Here is a 21,984-nt window from a genome sequence, read left to right as displayed (position 1 = left end):
CGACTGTTGACGTCAGAAAGACCGCGCTCTGATTGGATGGTAGATCAGAATAGTGCTCGCGCTAGGATTGGTGCGTTAGTGTGAGCCGCACAAGGATTGGAAGAACTATTTAGTGACGTAGACGTTCCAGGATTGGTGCGTTAGTGTGAGTCGCGCTGCAATTGGTTGAAAATTCGTATTGTATATTTATAATACGGAAAGAGTAGAGAGTTCTTTGTAAACGATAAAATGTATTATCAAGAAGAGAAGAAGAAAAAAACATTTTTTGGTAGAGTTAAAAAGTGGTTTAGTAAGGATAAAGATGTTAAAACAAGAGAGGGTGAGTTGTTACCTCCACCGAAAACACCTGCATCCTTCATGGCTGCGAGACATGGGTTTCATACCTGTATATGGTTGGAGAATTGGGTTAGGTATACTAAAGAAGATGGTGTTCTAGCATTTCCAGAACATGGTTCATTTAATATGGCCGTGTTGAGAAACTTACGGGAAAAGATGTTATGTCTTGACCCGAAGCCGAGACCTACACAGTTCGAGGCTTTAGTGGAATGGGAAGAAGAAGTACATGAGAGAGAGAAACAAAGATCAGGAGGGTATTATAGGTACATGTTTGGGAGGAGACATGATCGTGAAACTCATCATGATCGAATGAAAAGGTGGCGAGATGTTAGTATGTCAGAGGGATTATATCCGATGAGAACAGTTGAAGGAGGAGCAGAAAGGGTTCCCGAGTCAGAAATAAGAAAATATGGAGTTAATGAGTACGAGGATGAGGTCTTGAATGACATGATTTACAAAAGACCACCTCCATATAGACCAGAACCGGACAAAAGTACACCAGTTGTTTCTCCGATAAGAGATACAGTTTGTGTTAGTGAGACAGAAAATGAGACACCTGAGGTAAGGAGTGATCATTACCTTGATAAGAATGCCAGACAATTAGCCAGAACTACAACAGAGTTGACTGAGAAGATTAGGGAGTTAACGAAGAATCTAGAAGTTGTTACGGTGCCTGTAACAATAGGTCCAGTTATGCCTGTGTTTGACAAACAAAAAGCAGGTGAGAATGGACTGGTGATTCCATATGTTGGGAATAATCTGACAAATTCAGTTGGTCCTTCAGGAGATTCAGGCAAAAGAGCAGAAAGAAATGACCTGAGACAATCAAGACATGACACATGTAGTGAAATATTGGATGCTAGTGAAGCTAGTTGTTCAGGGATGCCGATTTTAGAACCGCAAAAGAGTGGTTCCAGTGAGAAAAACTGCTGAAATAACAGTTGATGATTTGAATGATTGGATGAAGGTTCTACAGAAAAAGGATAAAGATTCACAAGTAATTGATGTAGCTAAGTTACGTGTAGAACTAGAAGAGCTTGTCACAGGAACAGTTACAACAGAGATTCTGAAGAGTCATCATGATGGTGAACTAATGTTTATGTGCAAGAGTGTTACCTGGAGAGCAAGGAATACACATGACAGGCTAAGAGCAATAGCAAATGAACAAGGAGTTGACATTGATAAAGTGAAAGCTTTACAGAGAACTTACAGGATGGATTTTACAGAGAAGGACATTGAAAATTTGAATGCTACTGGTAGAACAGGACAGATTAAGGAAATGGTAGCATTACTGCGAAGATGGGGTGATGTTGAAAAGTGGAAGGATAGGTGGTATAAGAAAAGAGATGAGACTGAAGATAGAACAACTTACTCAGCATTTCCAGTGAGAGAAAAGGAGAAACCAGTGGATAATTATCCTATGAGAGAAATACCTGGAGGAGGATATGTACATGTTCCATGGACCAGACAGGATATTTTATCATTTACGAATGATTTCCCTCGATTGAGAGAAAAGCCAGTCGAGTGGTATAGGCAGGTAGATAGGTTTGTGAAATTGTCAAAAGTGCTGTGGGTTGACCTGAATAGTCTGTTGGATATAATTGTTCCAGCAGACTTGTGGACTGAGTGTAAAATAGTTGTGAGTTGGCCTACTGAGGAATATCCAAGAGACTCAAGAACAGGGGCACCAGATCCAGAAGTAATGAGAAAGTATGATCAGGTGATGGTATACCTGAAGAGTAAAGTACCTGCAAAAGAGACAGACTGGGTAAAGATAGATCGAACACAACAGGAAGCGAAAGAATCAGTTCATGCTTTTTACGAGAGGCTGATACTGGCATTTAAACAATTCAGTGGAGATGAACACCTGGGTGACAAAGATTTGAGTCACTTTGTATACAGATTTGTATATGGCCTTAGACCTGAAATTGGTGAGAGAATTCGTGAGCACACAGTGGATTGGCAGAGTAAGAAAGTAGATGAGATCCTGAGACATGCAAAATACTTCAGTGATGAAATTGAAGCAAAACAAAGAAAGCTGAAAGAGAAAGCAATGTGGGCACAAGTGAAAGTTGCAGAGAGACAGGAAGCACAGTTAGTGGAACAGGCGAATAATCCAGGAAATAATGCAGGAAATAGACCAAGATATGCAGGAAAAGGAAAAGGAAGTCTTGAGGAAGCGAAGAAAAAGTTCCCTTGTCACAACTGTGGCCAATTAGGGCATTGGAGATCAGAGTGTCCTAATCCACCATTAGTGAGTAATGAGAGTAAACCTTTAAATCAACAGGTGCAGAACCAGAACGAAGGAAATAATCAACAACAGCAACAACAGAAAGTTGTGAGACAGCAGAGTCAAGAGCCAAAACCGCCCTTGCCGCAGAATAGAGGGTTACAAAAGTATAATCAGGATTCGGGATTCTACAATAATGAGCAGGTAAACAAACCAAGACGTTCTAACAAAGTACAGCAGTACTTGTTAAAGAGTGAAGGGAGTGAGTCTGAGGGTGATTATTGACGGTGCCGAGGAGAGGAAGAAGAGTGCATACTTGGTGCAACTCTAGAAATAGACCAGGCAGGACCATTTGTGGATGGGAAAATAAATGAGGAGAGTGTTACTTTTTTGGTAGACACAGGTGCGACAAGATCAACTGTCAGGTCAACAGATGTTAGAAATCTTCCTCTCTCGGATGAAGCAATCCAAGTAGTTGGTGTAGCCAATACACAAATCAAAACACGTCTTACTGAACCTGTAAGAGTACAGATAGGGAAATTTTCAGACATGCATAGATTCATTGTCTGTGACACGAGTCCAGTGAACCTACTGGGTAGGGACTTGTTGTGCAAGATGAACTGCACAATTTTTTGTACACCGGATGGAATAGCCTTTGAGACACCAGATGAAGATGCTTTGTACCGAGTGACTCTAGAAAATAGAGAGAGTGAGTTAATTGGTGCATTTGCTGTGTTTAATCCGGAGGATTTGCCTCAAGAGCTGAGAGACACAGTGAAAAGGACAGTTTGGGATTTTACTGGAGAGGATGTGGGATTGATGAATAATGTAGATCCAGTGAAAATTGCAGTAAAGGAGGGAATCACATATCCTAACATTCCTCAATACAAAATGACACCAGAAATAATTGAAGGGATAACTCCTATAATTGAGAAAATGATTCAGCAAGGAGTCCTGAGAGAACTACTGAGTAGTCCGTGTAATTCACCGATAATGGGACTAAAAAAGCCCAATGGGAAATTTAGGATCGTACAGGATTTGAGAAAAGTTAATCAAATTGTGGTGGCATGTTGTCCTATTGTGCCAAATCCATCAGTGATCCTGTATCAAATTCCACATGATGCTGAGTGGTATACAGTGATTGATTTATGTCATGCGTTCTTTTCAATTCCATTGCATCATGATAGCCAGCCGATTTTTGCATTTAGGTTTGGCCAGCGTATCTTAGCATGGTGTCGAATCCCACAGGGGTATACGGAGAGTCCTTCGATATTCAATCAGTTATTGAAGAAATCGTTGGAGAGTTTGATTATGCCTGAAAGTTCAGTGCTAGTGCAGTACATTGATGACCTACTGATGGCATCAAAGACACGTGAAGCTTGTGAAGTAGATACCATAGCTTTACTGAATCATCTGGCAGATGGAGGGTTAAAGGTATCTCCAGCCAAATTGCAATTTTGCAAGAAAGAGGTGCATTATCTTGGACACAATATTGAAAAGGGTCTGAGAAAAGTGACTACTGACAGGATCAGAATAATCAGAGAAATGAAAGCTCCAAAAACCCAGAGAGAAGTGAGAATGTTCCTGGGTATGGTGGGTTATTGTCGTCAATGGATAATTAATTTTTCCCTGATAGCAAAGCCACTGATTAAACTGACAAAAAGTGAGATGACTGATCCATTGGATCTAGATGCAGAACAAATGGCAGCATTTGAAGAGCTCAAAAGTAAAATGTGTGAGGCTCCAGCTTTGGGTATGCCTGACTATGAGAAAGAATTTGAGCTGTACTGCAGTGAAAGAAATGGATGTGCACTTTCAGTGTTAATTCAGAAACATGGATTACTGAGAAGGCCTATTGCGTACTTCTCATCGACACTTGACCCTGTAGCTGTGGGTTTACCAGGTTGTCTGAAATCTGTGGCTGCAACATGCAGGAGTCTGGAACAAAGTGAGGGAATCATAATGGGATATCCTGTAAGGGTATTCGTACCTCACAATGTGGCAATTCTTTTGACAAGAAGCAGAACTCAGTACATGTCACATAGTCGATTGACTAAGTACGAAAAAGTGATTCTGGGAGCATCAAATGTGACACTTGAGAGATGTGTGAATGTGAATCCAGCGACGCTTTTGCCAGACATTGAAAATGTGGGTGTGAAAATGGAAGATGATCATGATTGTTTGGATGTGCTTGAGTACTGTACAAAACCAAGACCAGACATAAGGGATTTACCCTTGAATGAGAGTGATCATGTGTTGTTTGTGGATGGATCATGCCTGAGAAATGATGATGGTGTGCTATGTGCAGCATATGCGGTATGCAAAGTTTCAGAGGTCATGGAAGCATCACCATTGAAAGGGGTGAAATCTGCGCAAGTTGCTGAATTGATAGCATTGACAAAAGCTTGCGAAATCGGGAAAGATTTGAGGACGACTGTGTTGACTGATAGTCAGTATGGATTTGGAGTGGTGCATGACTTTGTCCAACTTTGGCTACAAAGAGGTTTCTTGACATCGAGTGGAACTCCAATAAAGAATGCTGAAATGATTGGTAAATTGCTTGAGGCGATACAGCTGCCTAAGGAGTTAGCAGTTGTAAAATGTGCTGCCCATGGTCCAGGGGAGGATTTTATAACGGTTGGAAACAGATATGCCAACGATGTTGCGCAATACTGTGCCAAGACGAATCAGTCCATTAACAGGGACAGAGAAAGAGAAATGTCTTTTCTATCTGTGATGTTTACTAATGTCCTAGAGACCTGGGATGAAGTGAAACAGTTGCAAGATGAGGCAGGAGAGGAAGAGAAAAAAGATTGGATTAAGGCAGGATGTGCTCCAAGAGAAACAGACCATGTTTGGGTCTACAGAGATGGCAGACCAGTGATGCCCAACTCCATCTTGTCGTCAATGGCAAGGATGTATCATGGCCAGGGACATTTGGGGAGGGACGCGATGGTTAGGTCGTTCAAGCAGACCTGGTACAATGCAAAGTTCAGGACAATTGCAGAAAGCATCTGTCAAAGGTGTTTGGTTTGTCAGCAATTTAACACTGGGAAAAAGACAGTGGTGAGTCTGGGAACAATAGGCAGAGAAGGAGGTCCTTTTACAAGAATGCAGATTGATTTCATTGAAATGCCCCAAGTAAACAGACTGAGGTATGTTCTAGTGGTAGTCTGTTTGTTTTCAAGGTGGGTGGAAGCTTACCCGACTAGAAGAAATGATGGATTAACAGTGGCAAAGTTACTGTTAAGGGAGTTGATTCCTAGGTACGGGTTTCCAGTAACAGTTGAGTCTGATAGAGGTAGACATTTTCAAAATGAGCTCATGGGTTTGATTTGTGAAGCATTGAAAATACAGCAGAAGCTACATTGTGCATACCGACCAGAGGCTTCTGGTGTGGTTGAACAGATTAATGGCACAATCAAGAATAGGATTGGAAAAATGTGCTTAGCCACTGGCATGAAATGGTCAGATGTTTTGCCTCTAGTTCTGATGACAATGAGATCTACTCCAGATAGAACTACTGGTTTGAGTCCGCACGAGATAATCATGGGACGTGCTATGCGCCATGCATTCGTGCCTGTCAATAAGTTGGTGACAATAACTGATGACATGATTTTGGATTACTGTAAAGGCCAGGCTGACGCAGTTCATTCTGTGTTTCACCAGGTTGGAGAAGAAGCTACCACACTTGAGAAGAAGCAAGCCCATGATCTGAGTCCAGGAGACTGGGTGAGGATAAAAGTTCACAGAAGAAGAAATTGCTTGATTCCAAGGTGTGGAAGGCCAAGACAAGTTATTCTGACTACGACGACTGCAGTAAAGTGTGCTGGAGTGAAGCACTGGGTACATGCAAGTCATACTCTGAGAGTTCCAAACCCAAAAGAAGGGACTGGTAAAGAGTATTTTGAAGAGTCAGATTCCAGCGATGATGAAGATACAGAATCAGTGGGGAAAGAAGTAGGAAGAGCTTCGAATGAACCACTGCGAGTATCAGAGAGGAGATCAAATTCTGTAAGAGAGCCTGAAGTTTCAAACAGCAGTGAAGGAAAAAGAAAAGAAAAGAGAAATCACACAGAGACTACTCCTGAATCAGAAGAGGAGGAGATTGAAGAACCACTTGAGATTATACTTGAAGAAGTAGGGTCAGAAAAAGATAGAGAGGGACAGGTTGCGGAAGACCCCCGAGGAGGTGTAGGGAACATTCTTGATGAGCCAGGTGAAGGGACAAGTAGACAGCAAGAAGATTGCGTGTCGGAGACCCGAGGAGGGACAGGAGTAGGGAAGTCTCAAACAGTGGTGAAAAAATCTGTGGAGAAGAAGAGAGCTGCTGGAAAACGGAAACAAGAGGCACTTGAAACAGATGATGAGGATGAACAAACAGAGGGTCGAGTTCTGAGAAAGAGAACTTGGATTGGAGAAAGAAGTAATAAAGAAATAAAGCCGAAAAAGGTGTTAAGAGGAGACCGTTGGCCTAACAACAGAGTTAAGAGGCTGAGATACAAAATAATAAGAGCAAATACATCGAAAGCTGAACAAGTGAATGAAGTTTCGAGTCAAAGTTCAAAAGCTGAAGAAGAAGAATCAAGGGAGCCAAACGAACCAGTGGAAATAAAAAGAGTAAGAAGACCCAACCAAAAGTACAGATCACCGGAATGGTCTTATGTGGCACTGTCTGAAGGAGGAAAAGAAGAGGCAGTGACTCGAGATAATCCGGAAGAGATCTTGAGAGAAGTGGTTGAGGAAGATACTGGTGAAATTCTGAAAGTACTCTTGACTGACATTGGAGAAGAGTCGAGTACTGAGGATTTTGATGTTGGAGATCTGATACAATTTGATGTTGAAGAAATTGAAGTGAAGAATGACAAGTATCCAAACTGAGTGAAAGAAGGATTCACTTGGATCAAGTGAACGAAGAGATCATTTGGATAAATTGAAAGCTGAAGAATTACTGAAGGATTGAAGAAGTTCAAACAGTAGTGGAGTAGTAGAGGCTAAACTAAAATGGCTAACATAGAGGATAATAGAAATAGATGTGCCTTCTTTAAGAGGTGGTGTAGGATGTGCTGCTGTTGTACTGGATTATTAATGCTTCTATGGGGTGTTTTAGTTTTATTAGTTACTTTTAAAGTAGAGTTTGAGATGCATACAGAGAATGTGACAAATGTAGGGAAGAATTCACAAAAAGTAGTTCCAATTAGAATTAATAATGCTTACGCACACAAAGATAGGTCAATTAATAACTTTTCTAGTAATGTTTTTTCGAAAATGTTATATGAATATGTGAAGACAATGGAAGTAAGGGATTGCTACGTCTGTATGCAATTACCTGCATCCGTTTCAGAGGGTGTTACTTATCATCATTTACCAGCTACATATGGTATTTCTTGTAGTATTTTAAGTAGTGTTTTTTATTTGTTAGGGAAAGTAGATTATGAGATGTCTAACAGAGATAGTATTTTTGGGCACTTGCCAATGAACAAAGAGCTGAATCCAGCTAAAGAAGCTAACACTTTTGGTGAGATTTTTATTGAAGAAAAAGGATTAACATTAGATTACATTTTTAAGAATAATTTAACTTGCAGTTTGAAAGGAGAGGAGAAAGCTTTCCTGGATATGGTAGAAGAAAGGAGATTGAACATGCACGAGAAAGCAGGAAAATATAAAGTGAGTGAGACAATTTGGGACATTGAGATGGGAAAAGAGTTGAAGAATGGGGCTAGTCCAACTTTAGCTCTAGATGCACCACAGAAGGGTAAACTTTGTATTACAAGAAGGAAATCCCAATATGATACATATTTTGTCGGGACTAGTGAGTGCCATGATACATACTTCATTGCAACAGGTTGGGGTTTCAGAGGTGGAGAAGATACGATTTTTCCAGGAGTATATTATGTTTGTGGGAATAAGGCTTATTACAAGTTGCCTGACCATTGGTATGGCACGTGTTATGTGGGCCTAGTTTTTCCAAAGATTTTTCATATAGATAAAGTAACAGATGTAGAACATATTAACTTACTAATGCGTTTTAAGAGAGAAACTTGGTCTGAAATAGTGGGTGATATTTTTGGGGTTTTGATTCCAGCAGTGGGAATTTCTTTGAATGCTTATGGAATTCGGAAACTGTCCACAGTGGTTGATCGCTTATCGACAAATACCGCTGGAGGGTTTCTTTTGGTAAATACGGAATTAAGTGCCGTACGTGCCATGTCTATGCAAAATCGACTTGCCCTTGATATTCTATTGGCCAGGGAGGGTGGAGTCTGTGGAATGCTGAAAGTTCAACATTGTTGCACTTACATTCCAGACGAAAGCAGAGACCTAAAGGTCTATATCAAAAATATTACTGATTTGCATGAAGAATTAGTTCCACTTGAAGCTGAGAGTTTGTGGACTAAAATAGCTAATAAAATGATAGCTGTTAAGGATTTTATTGCAAAGATAGGTAGTACTATTATAGGTAGAATATTGTTTCCCTTGTCTTGTATAATTGTGGCTTTATTAATAATAAGATTGGTGTGTGTGTGTTGTAAAAACAGGGGAGGGAGGAAGAAATTGAATAAGGAAAAGAAAAATAAGAGGTTGAAGAGAGAACCTCAAGAAATTGAACTAGAAGAATTGAGGGAGAGTGTTTACTTCGAGACAAAAAGGGATGATGAAAGAGTGACTGGTGTTTAATGTTGTGTAAAGGGGAAAAGACATTTCTGATTTCTCCTAAAATAGGGACTAAATTTTCACAAATTTTTTTTTTTTTTTTGGGTTTGTTTGGTGATAAAATCACCAAAGGGGGGATTGCTGGAGCAGAGTTTTCAGTTTGAAAATTCTGGGGCTTTTGAAGCTCTGGCATGTCTATTCGTGGTATTAATTTATTAATAATTAATAATTAATTATTTGTCTTGTGCAAGTGCGTTTATATTAATCAATCCGTTTGTTTTAACAAGAAAGAGTTACATGTGAATGTGCTTAAATGTGCTGACTGATAATAACGCGTGTGTTAAATGCGTTTTCATGTTTAAACGTTGCTATGTGCTGTTTATTTTTTAGCACAAAACGCTTTTGAATTAATGCTTTCCATGTTGCAAGTGCTAGATAAATGCATACACATAAGGGTATTAGTGGGGTTAACACTGTTTAATCATTATGCTGTAGTAACGTTGTTTTTATTTCTTTTAATTGAGATGGTCTATTGTGGCCTATGGAGGCCTAGTCCATGATGGCTGATTTTGTGAGCCTGGCCTCGAATGAATATGTGAAAACTGAGACGAGGGAGACCCCTGCTGGAAATGGTTTTGAAGCTAACTGACCATGGTCCTTGTCGAGAAACTTTCCATGAGGACAGCAGCAGTTTTTGGGAGTTCTCCAAGAGAAGTGAAAGTGTCCTTGGCAGTCTTGAAAAACAAAGGAGCCTTAGAGGGAAACTCTGAACTGTGGCTCGATAGCCGAGGAGAAGCCGGATTAATGTGATACATGTTTTATTTTCTTGGTTCCTGTTCCGTAGTTTTCGCTATGTGTATTTTTCCTGAGCGGAGATTCACAAATGTAGCAATGTTACATCCTTTCCTTCTCGCTCTGCTCAGCAAGTCCGGCGGACATTATGATTTTTCCTATGTTCCAATGTATCTTTCTTTTGTTCAATTTATTATAAAAACTGTTAGCTTAGAGAGGGTTCTCCCCACCCCATTTGCCACTTGCCATTTTGCCTTTGCTGCGTATTGAACCTGCGTTGCTGAGGATTGATGCTGAAGGGACTTCGTCGTCTTGAGAGACATTTACTGAGAGACTTGTCCTGACCCGTTCTGACATTTAGCTAGAATAGGTAACTATGAGAAATGATTTACTCTGATTGAATTTCTTTGACTAATTTTAGATAAAGCAATATAATTTTAAACATGGTGTTAGATATTCATTTCTGTCAATTATTGGGTTTGCGTTATTGATTATTGTTGTATATATTGTATAGACTATGCTTAGGGACAGTCACAAAAACCAGGTCTTATCGGCCTCGATATAGATGCAGGGTGTTTAGGAGTGTTTTCTTTCCACAGGTTTATTGCTGGTAGAGTATTTGAGCGTATGTTAGTGAAATGGGCCCTAGCGTATGATGTATGCATGTGCGTGTAACTGTGAGATTACTCTATCCGTGGTAGTGGGAATATTATATACACCCTGATCTCTATCAACCTAAATGAACAGAAGTCAGAAGCAGGCAACAGCTGCAAAGTCACAAACATAATGAAGGAGTGCCACAGTGATCACCGAGTAACCCCAGATGCTTGGCATGACATGATTGCCAATTATATAATTGTGTTGAAGCACCTCTGGTATATTTGGCCACTAGTTCTGGCATTACTGAATATTTGAGAAATCCCAAGGCATATCTGAGCAACAGGAACTCGGGTAAGACTGAACAGCGGCACCACGGTCATAACAAAGCAGCAGCATATCCACATGAGTAACTTAGCTACAGCGTCACGTGAGAACTGAGCATCAGCACCTAGGCATCCAGTAACTAAGCTACAGCAGCACATGATTAATAGAGCTGCAGCGTTACTGACTTAAACGAACACCAACACCACTAGCATAAGCAGCAGAACTGACATAATTGTGCGATGGCCTGATGCAACTGCCAGTGCCCTACACCCAAAACATGTATGGACTGGCTGGACTCTTAGGGATGCTACTAGCACTCCAGCAGTTCCACAAGGATTTTGGTTTCGGGCAAATCAATATTATTGGGATGTAAATTGCAGTGGCGCCTCGCTCGGAACGGGGTGGTTGGGCAGAGGGGGTTTAAACAAAAGTTAAAAAACGTACACTATCTGCCACATGCCTCTCCCGCCGCCGCAAGCCTCTCTCCTCTGCTGGAAGCACCGGAAGCACTCAGGCTTCCGGGCTCTCCCAGCCAATCATGACGCTGCGTTGTGATTGCTTGAGCGTCCTTTTTGGACGCTCAGGTAGTGCCTGGGAAGGCTGGGCATGTTCTCTACGGGACTCTGCGACACAGCCCAATTGAGAACATGCCAAGTGTGCATGACGGTTTGGTCAGCCCTAGAGGCTCGGCCAAAGTGTCATGTGCACTTTTGCACTCCTCCCCTGCTCTGGCGTCAGGGAGCCAGCCCCTCCCCGACTACCGAAAGAAAAAGAAAATGATAATAGCGTCTTGCTATTATAATGTTCTGTTTTTCACAGCTGCAATAGCAGTGGAGCGACGCTCCTCTGACTCAGCGGAGGAACCGCCACTGGTGGAAACTGCAATAAATCTACTAGCGCAGTATTTTTAAATAAGCTATTATTTCTTCTGGGACTCGACTTTGTTAAGGGACTTATGTCTAGTGAGTCATAAGATATAATTGTACTATTCTTCCCCTTCCCATGTAATAAACAACCGTCTGCTACGGATCCAGTTTTTTTTTTTTTACAGAACACATATTTATGATGGGCACACAAATGTATTTATTGACGCAAAATAGTCTCAGCGAAAGGGGGGAGGGTATCGGAGTATGTAGCATTTGATATAATTTAATTCTTTTTTTACATAGATCTTTTCTAAAATTGCGACATAACCTGAACGAAAAGAGCTACACGCGAAATGGGAATGGAATAAGAAAAAATTCAATAAACTGAATGAAAATCGTCCTTTCGAACTATCGAAACGAGTCGCAGTATATAAGAACAATTCAGCGAGTCATGAAATTCACTCATAACTGCTTACATGCCCTTCCCTGAAATACCTTGCCCTCTGAGGTGACTGGTCACATTCAACAAACTTGCTCAATAGGTGTGGCAGCGGATTCACATTAAAAAAGATTCCAGAAAGACTTTTGGTTCGGAGCAAGGGCCTGCATTTTGCTGACGTCTTTAAAGACAGGCCACTAAACGGCAGCCTATCAGCCTTGCCGATCAGCACCAGCAAAACTGGACAGCACAGATCTGCATTTTAGCGGAATTGGAAATCGTCTCCCGTGCACGTCTACTGTTCGTGAAAGGTGAAGATGCTCTCTAAAAGAAACGTGTACGCCCTGCTGGGAAAGGCGAGTAGAAGTAATAAGTAAACGCATGGAAATTTCACTGTGACGCATTCCATAAAAATAAAATATTTTAGCATAACCTTCAGTGCTAAGATAGAAGGCACTTTTCAACAACACACCTGAACAAACACACAGAGTAAAGCGGGCCGAACCCTGGCCTGATTAAAGGGAGAAAACATGACCAGCACTTCCACTGTCCCAGTGACCTTGACAGGAAGAGTCATTTCACTGTACTTTCCTAGTCGCCACAACAAACTCAATATGCCTCATAATGTCATGTTGAATGTCACAGCAGCCTTTAGACCTACACAGCTTAAGCTTCTTTATCTGACATGAGGACATTTCAGCTCAAGGGATTAACCACACATTTCATTGCATTTTAAAACCTGTGGTTTTACTTTTTCAGTTATTATTTATGTCAGAGCAGGTATCCGTGTGCGAGATGGCACTCAGGCAGTGTGAAGTTCAGCTAGGGTTCTGACTTGGCTAGTACTTCACAAAAAATAACTTACACAAATTAAGTGGTCAACATTCCAAAGTAAATCGGGGAGTGGGGGGGGGGGGGGAATTCATATTCCAACATCAAGTGGCACAAACTGTTGTTTATATATACCTGAACAGTGGTTGTTAACACAAAGGGCGGTTTCTGCTTTAGGGCGTTGGGGTGTTGCCCCACTGATATTTGGCCACCAGTACAGGCAAATGAATATACACAGTAAGGTACACTTAGATTAATTTGAAACAAATTCAAAAAGTGAAACTTGCGAGTCAGCATTCAGCGGCAGGCATGGCAGCGGCTCTGAAGGTGGTGGGGCTTCAATTAATTTGGTAGGCAGACACACAGGCAGCGAGCAGACGGCACCTTGGCCACAAGTGCGCATGTTGGGTTGGATGGCTGACTTTCTCCAGCCAGCCAGTCAGGACCCAGGCCGGGGAAGGCAAAGCCGGACCCGATAGAGGCCTAGGGTAAAACGCCGGCCGGCGGCGGGACCCCTCCACGCCACGCCCCCGCAACTAGGAAAACCCAGCTAGGCCGGGGAGGGCATAATAGGCCCACAAACAAAGGAAGCTCCCCCCCCAATCAGGGGGCGAGAGAGGTAGGCAAGGGGGAGGTTAAAAGGGGCCAACGGAAATTTCAAGGCTCCCCCTCGCGTAAGAAGAAGAAGAAAAGCCCACCCACCCACACCTATGGATACGGGCGTCGCAGCCGTAGGGGGGGGGGGGGAAGGGTAGCGGAGCTGACACGAGGAACCTAGTAGAGAACGAAAGTACTAGGAGATAGATGAAAGGCTCACACAGTGTCCTTGGATGCCTCACGCCAGGGGCACTGGGGGAGCCATTGGGCGGCGTGCCGCCAGAGAAAGAACAGAGATGACACTCCTGCAGGACCCCGGGGATGCCTTACGGCAGGGGTACAGACGGAGAAGATGACAAGGACCCAGCCGCAAGAAAATAGAGTAGATGCTCAAGTAAGGTCCTTGGGATGCCAAACGGCAGAGACCCCTGGGAGAAGGGAGGGCCCCGAAAGGATACAGGACGAGCGGGACGGCACTTGCAGCCCGGGCATGCCCAGAAAGGGACACCCTCCAAATCGGTAGCAAGTTGAAGCCTAGACCCGTGAATCGAAACACAGGGATTGGGGCCCCTCCCTCCTCTCCCAGGCAATTGGGGCGGCTGGGTCCAGAATGGGAATAGAGAAAATAATGAACAATAGATAAAAGTGAAACATGGTCGTTGAAGGACTATAGCAAGACCATGAATGTTGAAATTTGAAATATGAAGATTTCATGTTACAAAAATGTTTGTTGTAAAAATAAAACTGCGACCTTTTCAGGCACCAAGAAGTGGTCAAGTGCTAATTAAGGGAAAAGCGCGCAGCGATGGCAACAACCAGGGCGGAGCGGGGAGGGAGTGCTCGCCGCCTGGACGGGGTTATGCACACTACAGACATCTCCACTCTCCACATTAGTGAGTGGGGATTGCTCAAAGCCGCAGACCCTCAGTCTCCCAATGAGCGGCGAGTTCGCCCGCTCAAGCCAATCCTGGCGCTGCTCTCTTGCTGTGTAACAACAAGAGATCAACGTCAGGATTGGCTGAGAAACGCGGTTGCTGGGGCCTAGTCTAGGCCTCTCTGGTGCTCAGTTTGTGCACATGGTGCAGCGGGGTGGGAGGTTCTGCCCACGGAACAATGACCAATCACTGTAATGGCTTATTGTCAAGCCATGCAGTAATTTGGCCATTTCTGTCGCTGCTGGGCCGCTGCTCGGCCAATGCCCATCTCTCCCTCTCCCCTCTTTCGGAGAGCGAGCAGAACGGAGTCAGACCAAGAACATACCTCCTTACAGCTGCTTTGGCCAGGCAGGCTCGAGTAGAGCCTTGTGTGTGACTGATCGCCACCACAAACATCTAACTCCGAAGTTGAGTGAACTGTCAGTGGACTTGGGTCAGTAACAGCCAGCGCCAATTAACCCTGAGCAAAAGTAGGTGACTCAAATTATTGTGTAAAAATGTAATAATTTTCCATTGTGTATATTATATGGATGTGGAACTGGATAAAGACAGGCAGCCCTGGAGTCTCAGCGAGTGTTTAGTGGTGACAGAGAGGAGAATCGAGGGAAGGTTAGGTAACGTTCAGAATGGTTGTTTTGGTCAGGTCATCATTAATAAAACTTGTGTATGGAACAGTTGATGGGTTGGTTCAAAGCCTCCTTTCCTGTGTCTCTCCGCCTACATGATTATGTGCCTTTGTGTCCGTCTCCTGTCTGGAGCCTAGTTAACTGTGGCTTTGGCCACCCTATAAATTCTAGCTCAACTTTAGTCACCTAAAACAGCCTCTAACTTCCCTTATGTGCCAAGCTAGAGCATTTATGACAGATCACGACTTCTAGGCCAACCATATTTACAATATTCGTCAGAAACAACATGTCCAAAATAGTTGGCGAATTGTCTGTGTCCACTGTGCCCCGTATTTCAGCAAACTGCGAACAAACCACAAAAAAAGCTAGCAGTCAGTATCACAAATGTTATTTGTGCCCTAAGTTGGCAACAATGCCGACTGAAAATTTTGTGTACCCTTTGTAGTGTGGAAATTCCAGCTCTACTGGATTTAGTATAGATCATTTGGGTAATTAATTAAATACACTGCACAGTTTTACCCTAACAGATGATTGTGCAAGGGGAAAACCCAGCATAGAGCAATATCTCCCAAGGATGACCTACTGCTGGTACAGTACTCTGCGCTGGTGCTCCAACAAAGCTGCCTTGTGCTTCACTGGATCTTAAATAGCACGCACCGCTGTGCGGCAGTTTGTGTTTCACTAGTGCCGGAACAAAGCCAAAGTAAGTCCAGCCTGCTGACCTAAAGACATGGAGCGAGGAGATACAAAGAGCTTCGACGAATTTGAGGCTTCTGTGATGCTACCATTCCCTTGAGGAATCACACCTGTGTCGAGTGTGTTTATTATGTGTTTCTTCAGTTCCAACAGTGACCTGAGGTCACATGATCATTGGTTACACGTCACGTAACGTACATAGAAACCCGGGCCCCCATTTAGCCTATCTCTGGAAATGGAGGGTTAAATAAACCAGAAAGCGCAGTGTGAACTGCTCTGCTGAGTAAATGTTGCGTTATATCCTCTATATTGCATTTACATGTAAACCAGCCTAGGTCTTCCTAGCTGCTCAGCCAGCGTGTGAGTTGGTTACAGAATGCTGGTGTGACTGTGATGCGTCGAATGCCTCGGTGCCTGAGTGGATGAGTGTTGGCAGTTACAGATGGACTGAGCAGCTGTGCAAGCTACTCCTGGTGTGGCTGGTACTTGGCCAGAGCTGGCTGGACTAAGAAATTATGTTAACTGTCTTGGAACCAAGAAGACTTGGAAATACTACTTGGCTACTTGCGTCATCTGCTGCAGGATACAACAATATTTTGGAGATGAGGATGGAACAATACTGCTTTATTGTGCATAGTTCTTCTCTTGAAGTTTTGTTATTTTTGTTTTTATTTAACCCCTTCAGTGCCACGCCCCTTCCCCGCCCTGTGCCGGCCGTTGCATTAGCGGGCGGGGTTCATGACGAGATAGTCTCGTCATGGGCACAGCGCAACCGCGCTCCATGACGAGACCATCTCGTCATGGGCACTGAAGCGGTGAAAGGGATAATGTTACATCCTTGTTAGACCTGGTACCATTGGCGAGAGTCTCCCTTCCATTTTTCGCTGTTGTCTCCTCTGTTTTTTTATGTTTTTGCTGGTTACATGCTTTGGGCACTGTGCCACTGCTATTCAGTGCCACAGTGCAAGTGCTTCCTATTGTAAATTGTTGTAATGTAAAATGTAAATTTATGTGTCTTGTAAAGCGCACTGCTGCCCTGAGGCGTCCTGGCGCTGTAGACCGCTGGGGAACCCGTCCTGGCTACTCCTGTGAGATGGTCCCTCCAGGGTATCTCCAAGGTGAAACCAGGCATCCCCGGCGAATGTGGGGGCCGTTGTGGAGATGAGGCAAGCTAATGCCCAGAGTCGCCGAGTGTGATCCCTGGTTAGAGTAGGCACCGAAGCGAGAATTATCGAGTCCGCTGGCCCTGGTCCACGACCCTGCCGCGTCGGGGATTGAACCCTGGTCCCGGGCCGTCCTCTGCTTCTGGGTCTGCTTCCTCTAACCAGTGAGCCACACCTCTCCACAAGACACCATGGATTAGTGACACCATGATTGGCGTATTTGATTTATTTTTCAGACCCTAGTACAGTGCCCAGGGCCTGTAGATCAAATGCTGCTAGTGGACTTGCAGCACTGATTGTGCCACTCACAGAAGCAGCTTGTAAAGTGTGTCTCGGGCCTGCCATTGCAGAGCCTGTGTGCAGTCTAGTACTGCCATGTCAACTTGGTAAGTGCACCGACTTGCCAGTCCCTAAACCTTCCATTTTCTACATGTTAGCCACCCCTAAGGTAGGCCCAAGGGCAGGGTGCATTTTAAGTGAAAGGTAGGACATGCCCTGGTATGTGTGGCATGTCCTGATAGTGAATTACAGCCAATTTCGTTTTCCACTATTGCAAAGGCTACCAGTCCCCACAGACCAGAATGGGCAGTTTGATTATAACATCTTACAATCCTAACTGATCCAGGGAACATGGTAGAAAAACAAATTTAGTATGCATGAACTCGGAATGTTAAAATACATCTTTTAGTGAAGGTGATTTTTACATTCTGCATTTGAAAATAACACAAGTAGGTATTTTCTTACCTAACCATTCAGCCTGCCTCTGCTAGGTTGTGTACTGCATGTCTGGTTTGTGAGTGACAGGAGGGCTTGGGCTCCAGCAGTCTGATGAGTCAGGGCTGGGCTGAATAGGACCTTGGCTGACTAGAGAGTGGGGGGGCGGAGATTTCCTTTCACTCCCCTGAGCCCTCATAGAATAGAGAGTAAGGGGAAGAGATTTCCTTTCAGCTACCTGGGCCAGGTCTGCTTTCAGCAATGCTGTCTCCACCTCCTGCCAGGAAGCTGCACCTGTGTGGACAGAACTAGTTTTGGCCAGGTACAGACACTCTCTGCCTTCAGAGAACAAAGAAACTAATAGTATAAATATTGGGGCCCAGACCCCAAGGCTTTAGATCACTTCTGGGAATCAAGACGAACCTTTGCCAAGGAGAGGAACCATAAGAAGCTGAAGGAGTTGACTGCCCCGGTGCCAGTGTGCTATTTTCCAGGGTTGGCCTGCAGTGATTGCTAATTTGCCAAGAAAGGAGAAGGAACTTTTATTGAACTTTCATCATCTTGAAGAAGAATCTCCAAGGGCTTGAACTGTGCTTGCCTCCTGCTGAAGTCTCAGGGATACAAGACTTCAACCCCAGCTACCCCCCTGAATTTCCTAGCTGGGAATTCTGTGCTCAGAATCCTGCATTTTGTTGGGAGCTGGAAGCGCGAGTCAACGAGAAGAAGCGTGTCGCATCCGCAGCTGTTGCCGTCGCATCATCGGAGAAACGTGTTGCCACTGCAAGGGTCGCCATCGCATCACCGGAGAAGCGTGTCTCCGTCGCAGCTGTTTGAAGTCGCAGCACCGGAGAAGCACGTCGCCACCGCAAGGGTCTCTATCGCATCACCGGAGAAGCGTGTCGCAGGGCCTGTCACGGCTCAGAAGTTCCAGAGTCGCCGCACGGCCATCGGGTGTGCACGCATTGTCTTCACATCGTTGCATCAAAAACGCCATCTTATCGCATCGGATCGTAGCATCTCATCGAGGCGCCATCTTGTCGCATCGCAACCGGAACGCAACCAGAGATCGACGCATCACCTCCTCTCTGGTAAGGAACAGACGCATCGCCTACTTTGCGCAAGCACTGAGGAACAGACTCATCACCTCCCGGAAGCAAGGAACCTACGTATCGTTCTCCCTGCGAACCTTTTGTTTATCTTGCGTTACGCATCCAAAGGTACTTTGTGAGAAACATGTCGCATTTACCATCTAAAGTGAACCAAGTTATTTCTACCATTTAAAAGTCATTTTCTTAATACTGTATTGTGGATTGTCGTCGTTTGGGTCTTGTGTTAAGTCTATATAAAGAATACGTTATTTTTATAAAACCTGTGTTGTGTCCATCTGTAGTGTTTCACTGTATTACTGTACGTGTTAAAAAATGCTTTACAGACTGCCTCTGAGAGAAGCCTTACTGCTCGTGCCAAGCTACCACAGGGTTGAGCAGGGGTTATTTTAGGAGTGTAGGCCCCTTACCCTGACTAGAAGCAAGGGTCCCTATTTTGACAAAGGTGCAAACCACTGCCAACTAGACACCCGCAGTTCTAACAACCCTCTATATTGCATCTACATGTAAACCAGCCTAGGTCCTCCTAGCTGCTCAGCCGGAGTGTGAGTTGGTTACGGAATGTTGGTGTGACTGTGATGCGTGGAATGCCTCGGTGTCTGAGAGGATGAGTGTTGGCAGTTACAGATGGGCTAAGCAGCTAGGCAGGCTGCTCCTGGTGGGGCTGGTACTTGACCAGAGCTAGCTGGGCTAAGAAATGATGTTAATTGTTTTGGAACCAATAAAGAAGACTTGGAAATACTACTTGTGTCATCTGCTGCAGGATACAACATGTTGTTTAGCTGATGTCTTAGTGCCGAGGCACGTAGTACATATGCGCACTAACTGCACGTCAGGAGGCTGCTTGGCTGGTTGCATTTCATTTATTTACTTGGGGCATGAGACCAAAGGTGCTATTGTCGCTTAACCCCTTCAGCGCTGCGCGGATTCCTCCGCGGTGCTGAAGGGTTCGAGCGCGGGCGGGGCCATGACGGAACGGTTCCGTCATGAGCACAGCTCAACCGATGCTCATGACGGAACCGTTCCGTCATGAGCATGGAAGGGGTTAATTTGGCCTACTAGAACAAGGATGCATAGTGTGACGTGAACACTATCAATAGCTTGCTCACAGGAGACATTGCTTTGTGCTTTTGTATTCATTTTTAGGTCTCGCCTGACCCAGCGCATGCGCTGGTCTGGCGAGACTTATTGAGAGGGCTCCAAAAAGTGCTACCAGGCCAGCCTAGAGGTACAGTGCATGTGCGTGGGCACGCGCGCCGCGCTTTACCACGATTACTTTCACTTGCGGCCGCTTTGATGTTTGATCGTGATCACGATCACTTTCACGGCCGCTTTGCATAGCCAATAGGTCTCGCTTTTGGGACCTTATAAGTATTTAGTTATGCAACTGTTGCATGGCTAAACACTTACAAGGTCCCAAAGGCGAGACCAATTGGCTATGCCAATGCTTGTTATGCTTTCTTTCATTGCTGTTGTATCGTGTGGCCAGTTTTCCTACAATATATTTGCCATTATTTTATTTAAGCTGGCTGTGTTTAGTTGAAGATAAAGGTACCACACATTAAGACATTCCTCTGACGAGGTTACTACAATTAAGACAGTGAAATTATTTTATGGTTATGCATGTTTATAATTGAGGCCAGGTATCGTGAGGAGACAGGAAGCCTGGCACAGTCTGCACGTTTTGTCCAGTCCAACAAATCACAATAACTTGTATTTCCTCAGTAAATTTAATTTGTAAAGATATATCAATAAACTCAAAACGTTTTGTTGACATCATTTGGCTCAAAAACTGTCGTTGCCTCGTTGGTATTTTTGATGGAGCATAAATGAACAAACAACAAAACATATTGGTCCTGCCGAGGCTCTCCTTAAATACATATAATACAGTAAAGTTGTCTAAAATGGGATTTTAAGTGTTAATCTGATGTGTTATAGAAAAACAGCGTCTGAATATCTCGACCAGTCACAGGTTATACTACAAGACAACATTGTTCACTTAATACTAATACTATAGCTAACGAGCAGAAAACGTAAATACAACATAATACAAATAAAAAATAGTCAGCATCTATGACACTTCAAATTAGGGGGTACATTTTGAGGTTTAAAGCTTCTCTCTTCAGTTTCGAGCTTCTCCCTTTGCCCAGATAAGACTAGCGTTACTATAGGTGTTGATACCCAGACTTCCAGCTAGACAGAGCACATGGTCATGTCATCAAACAATGCTAAAGCTGCCGCCCTATTGGACACCAGCTCATGGAACACGCGTGCACGGACCAATGAGAAGGTTCGTGGCGCATGCTAGGCATGCAAACAAGCCTACAGCACGAGCACCGGTCCGCGGTGACAGGCTGGCGCAAGTACCCACCTGGTCCCAGCGCATCCAGAGGCAGGCGGCGACGTCCAGTTGCGAGTCCCCGGTGCACCTGGGCAGTAGCTGGTTTGAGTTGACATCCTCGCCGCGGTCTCCCATGGTGGTGGCAGCAGCCCGGTCGCAGCACCTCTTTTGCACGGCGTTAGCTAAAAGCTCGGGCTACGAAAGCTGCGCCATGGAAGCTCGGGTGATGGAGCGCTGGGCGTTGGTGTCTCCGAGCTGGGCGTCCCACGCAGCTTCCAACAGCCTCTCGCTCTCTCTCCCTTGGGCACCGTTCGTTCCAGAAGGAACGCTGCGGAGGAGAGGGGCAGGAAAGAGCCCACCCCTCTGTATTAAACGTAAATAACGGCCCTCACACCGCCGCGCGCAACCCCACACTGACAGTTGCGTGCACGGGCTGCCTTTTCCAACACCTGCGCGCGCTCACTCCCGTTACCCTATTGACAGCCGCTGGAGGCGGCGCGAGGACAGAAAAAGAAGAAGCGAATTCGGTCATGCTCTTGGCCGGCGAGGGAGTACATTTCGCGCATGCGTTAACCGCTGTCGTGCTATCATGGGAAATGTGGTTTTAGGTTTGAAGACTCCTTTCTTCGAGGCTTCATTGAGATTACTCAAAAAGCTGCCGAATGTGAATGTCTTCAAAAATGTTGTCACGCTTATAAAAAATGTGTTTTCCCTGAGCGCCTCAGCCAATCTGT

The 21,984-nt window shown here is 44.4% G+C and overlaps 1 protein-coding gene across 1 annotated transcript in view; it reads right to left on the bottom strand.

The window, feature by feature from the left end:
• Positions 1 to 21,725, bottom strand: part of PGM2L1 (phosphoglucomutase 2 like 1) — a 670,483-nt gene extending 648,758 nt beyond the window's left edge. Inside the window, exon 1 of the mRNA XM_085623364.1 lies at positions 21,281 to 21,725. Coding sequence (XP_085479490.1) covers positions 21,281 to 21,385 — 105 coding nt within the window. The 5' untranslated portion in view covers positions 21,386 to 21,725. The remainder of the gene's footprint in view (positions 1 to 21,280) is intronic.
• Between the last annotated feature and the right edge of the window lie 259 nt (positions 21,726 to 21,984).

This window comes from Triturus cristatus, chromosome 8 (genome assembly GCF_964204655.1).
Source record: "Triturus cristatus chromosome 8, aTriCri1.1, whole genome shotgun sequence".
Classification (NCBI taxonomy): domain Eukaryota; kingdom Metazoa; phylum Chordata; class Amphibia; order Caudata; family Salamandridae; genus Triturus; species Triturus cristatus.
The sequence above is the reverse complement of the archived record's forward strand: the minus strand, read 5'-3'. Positions and strand labels throughout refer to the sequence as shown.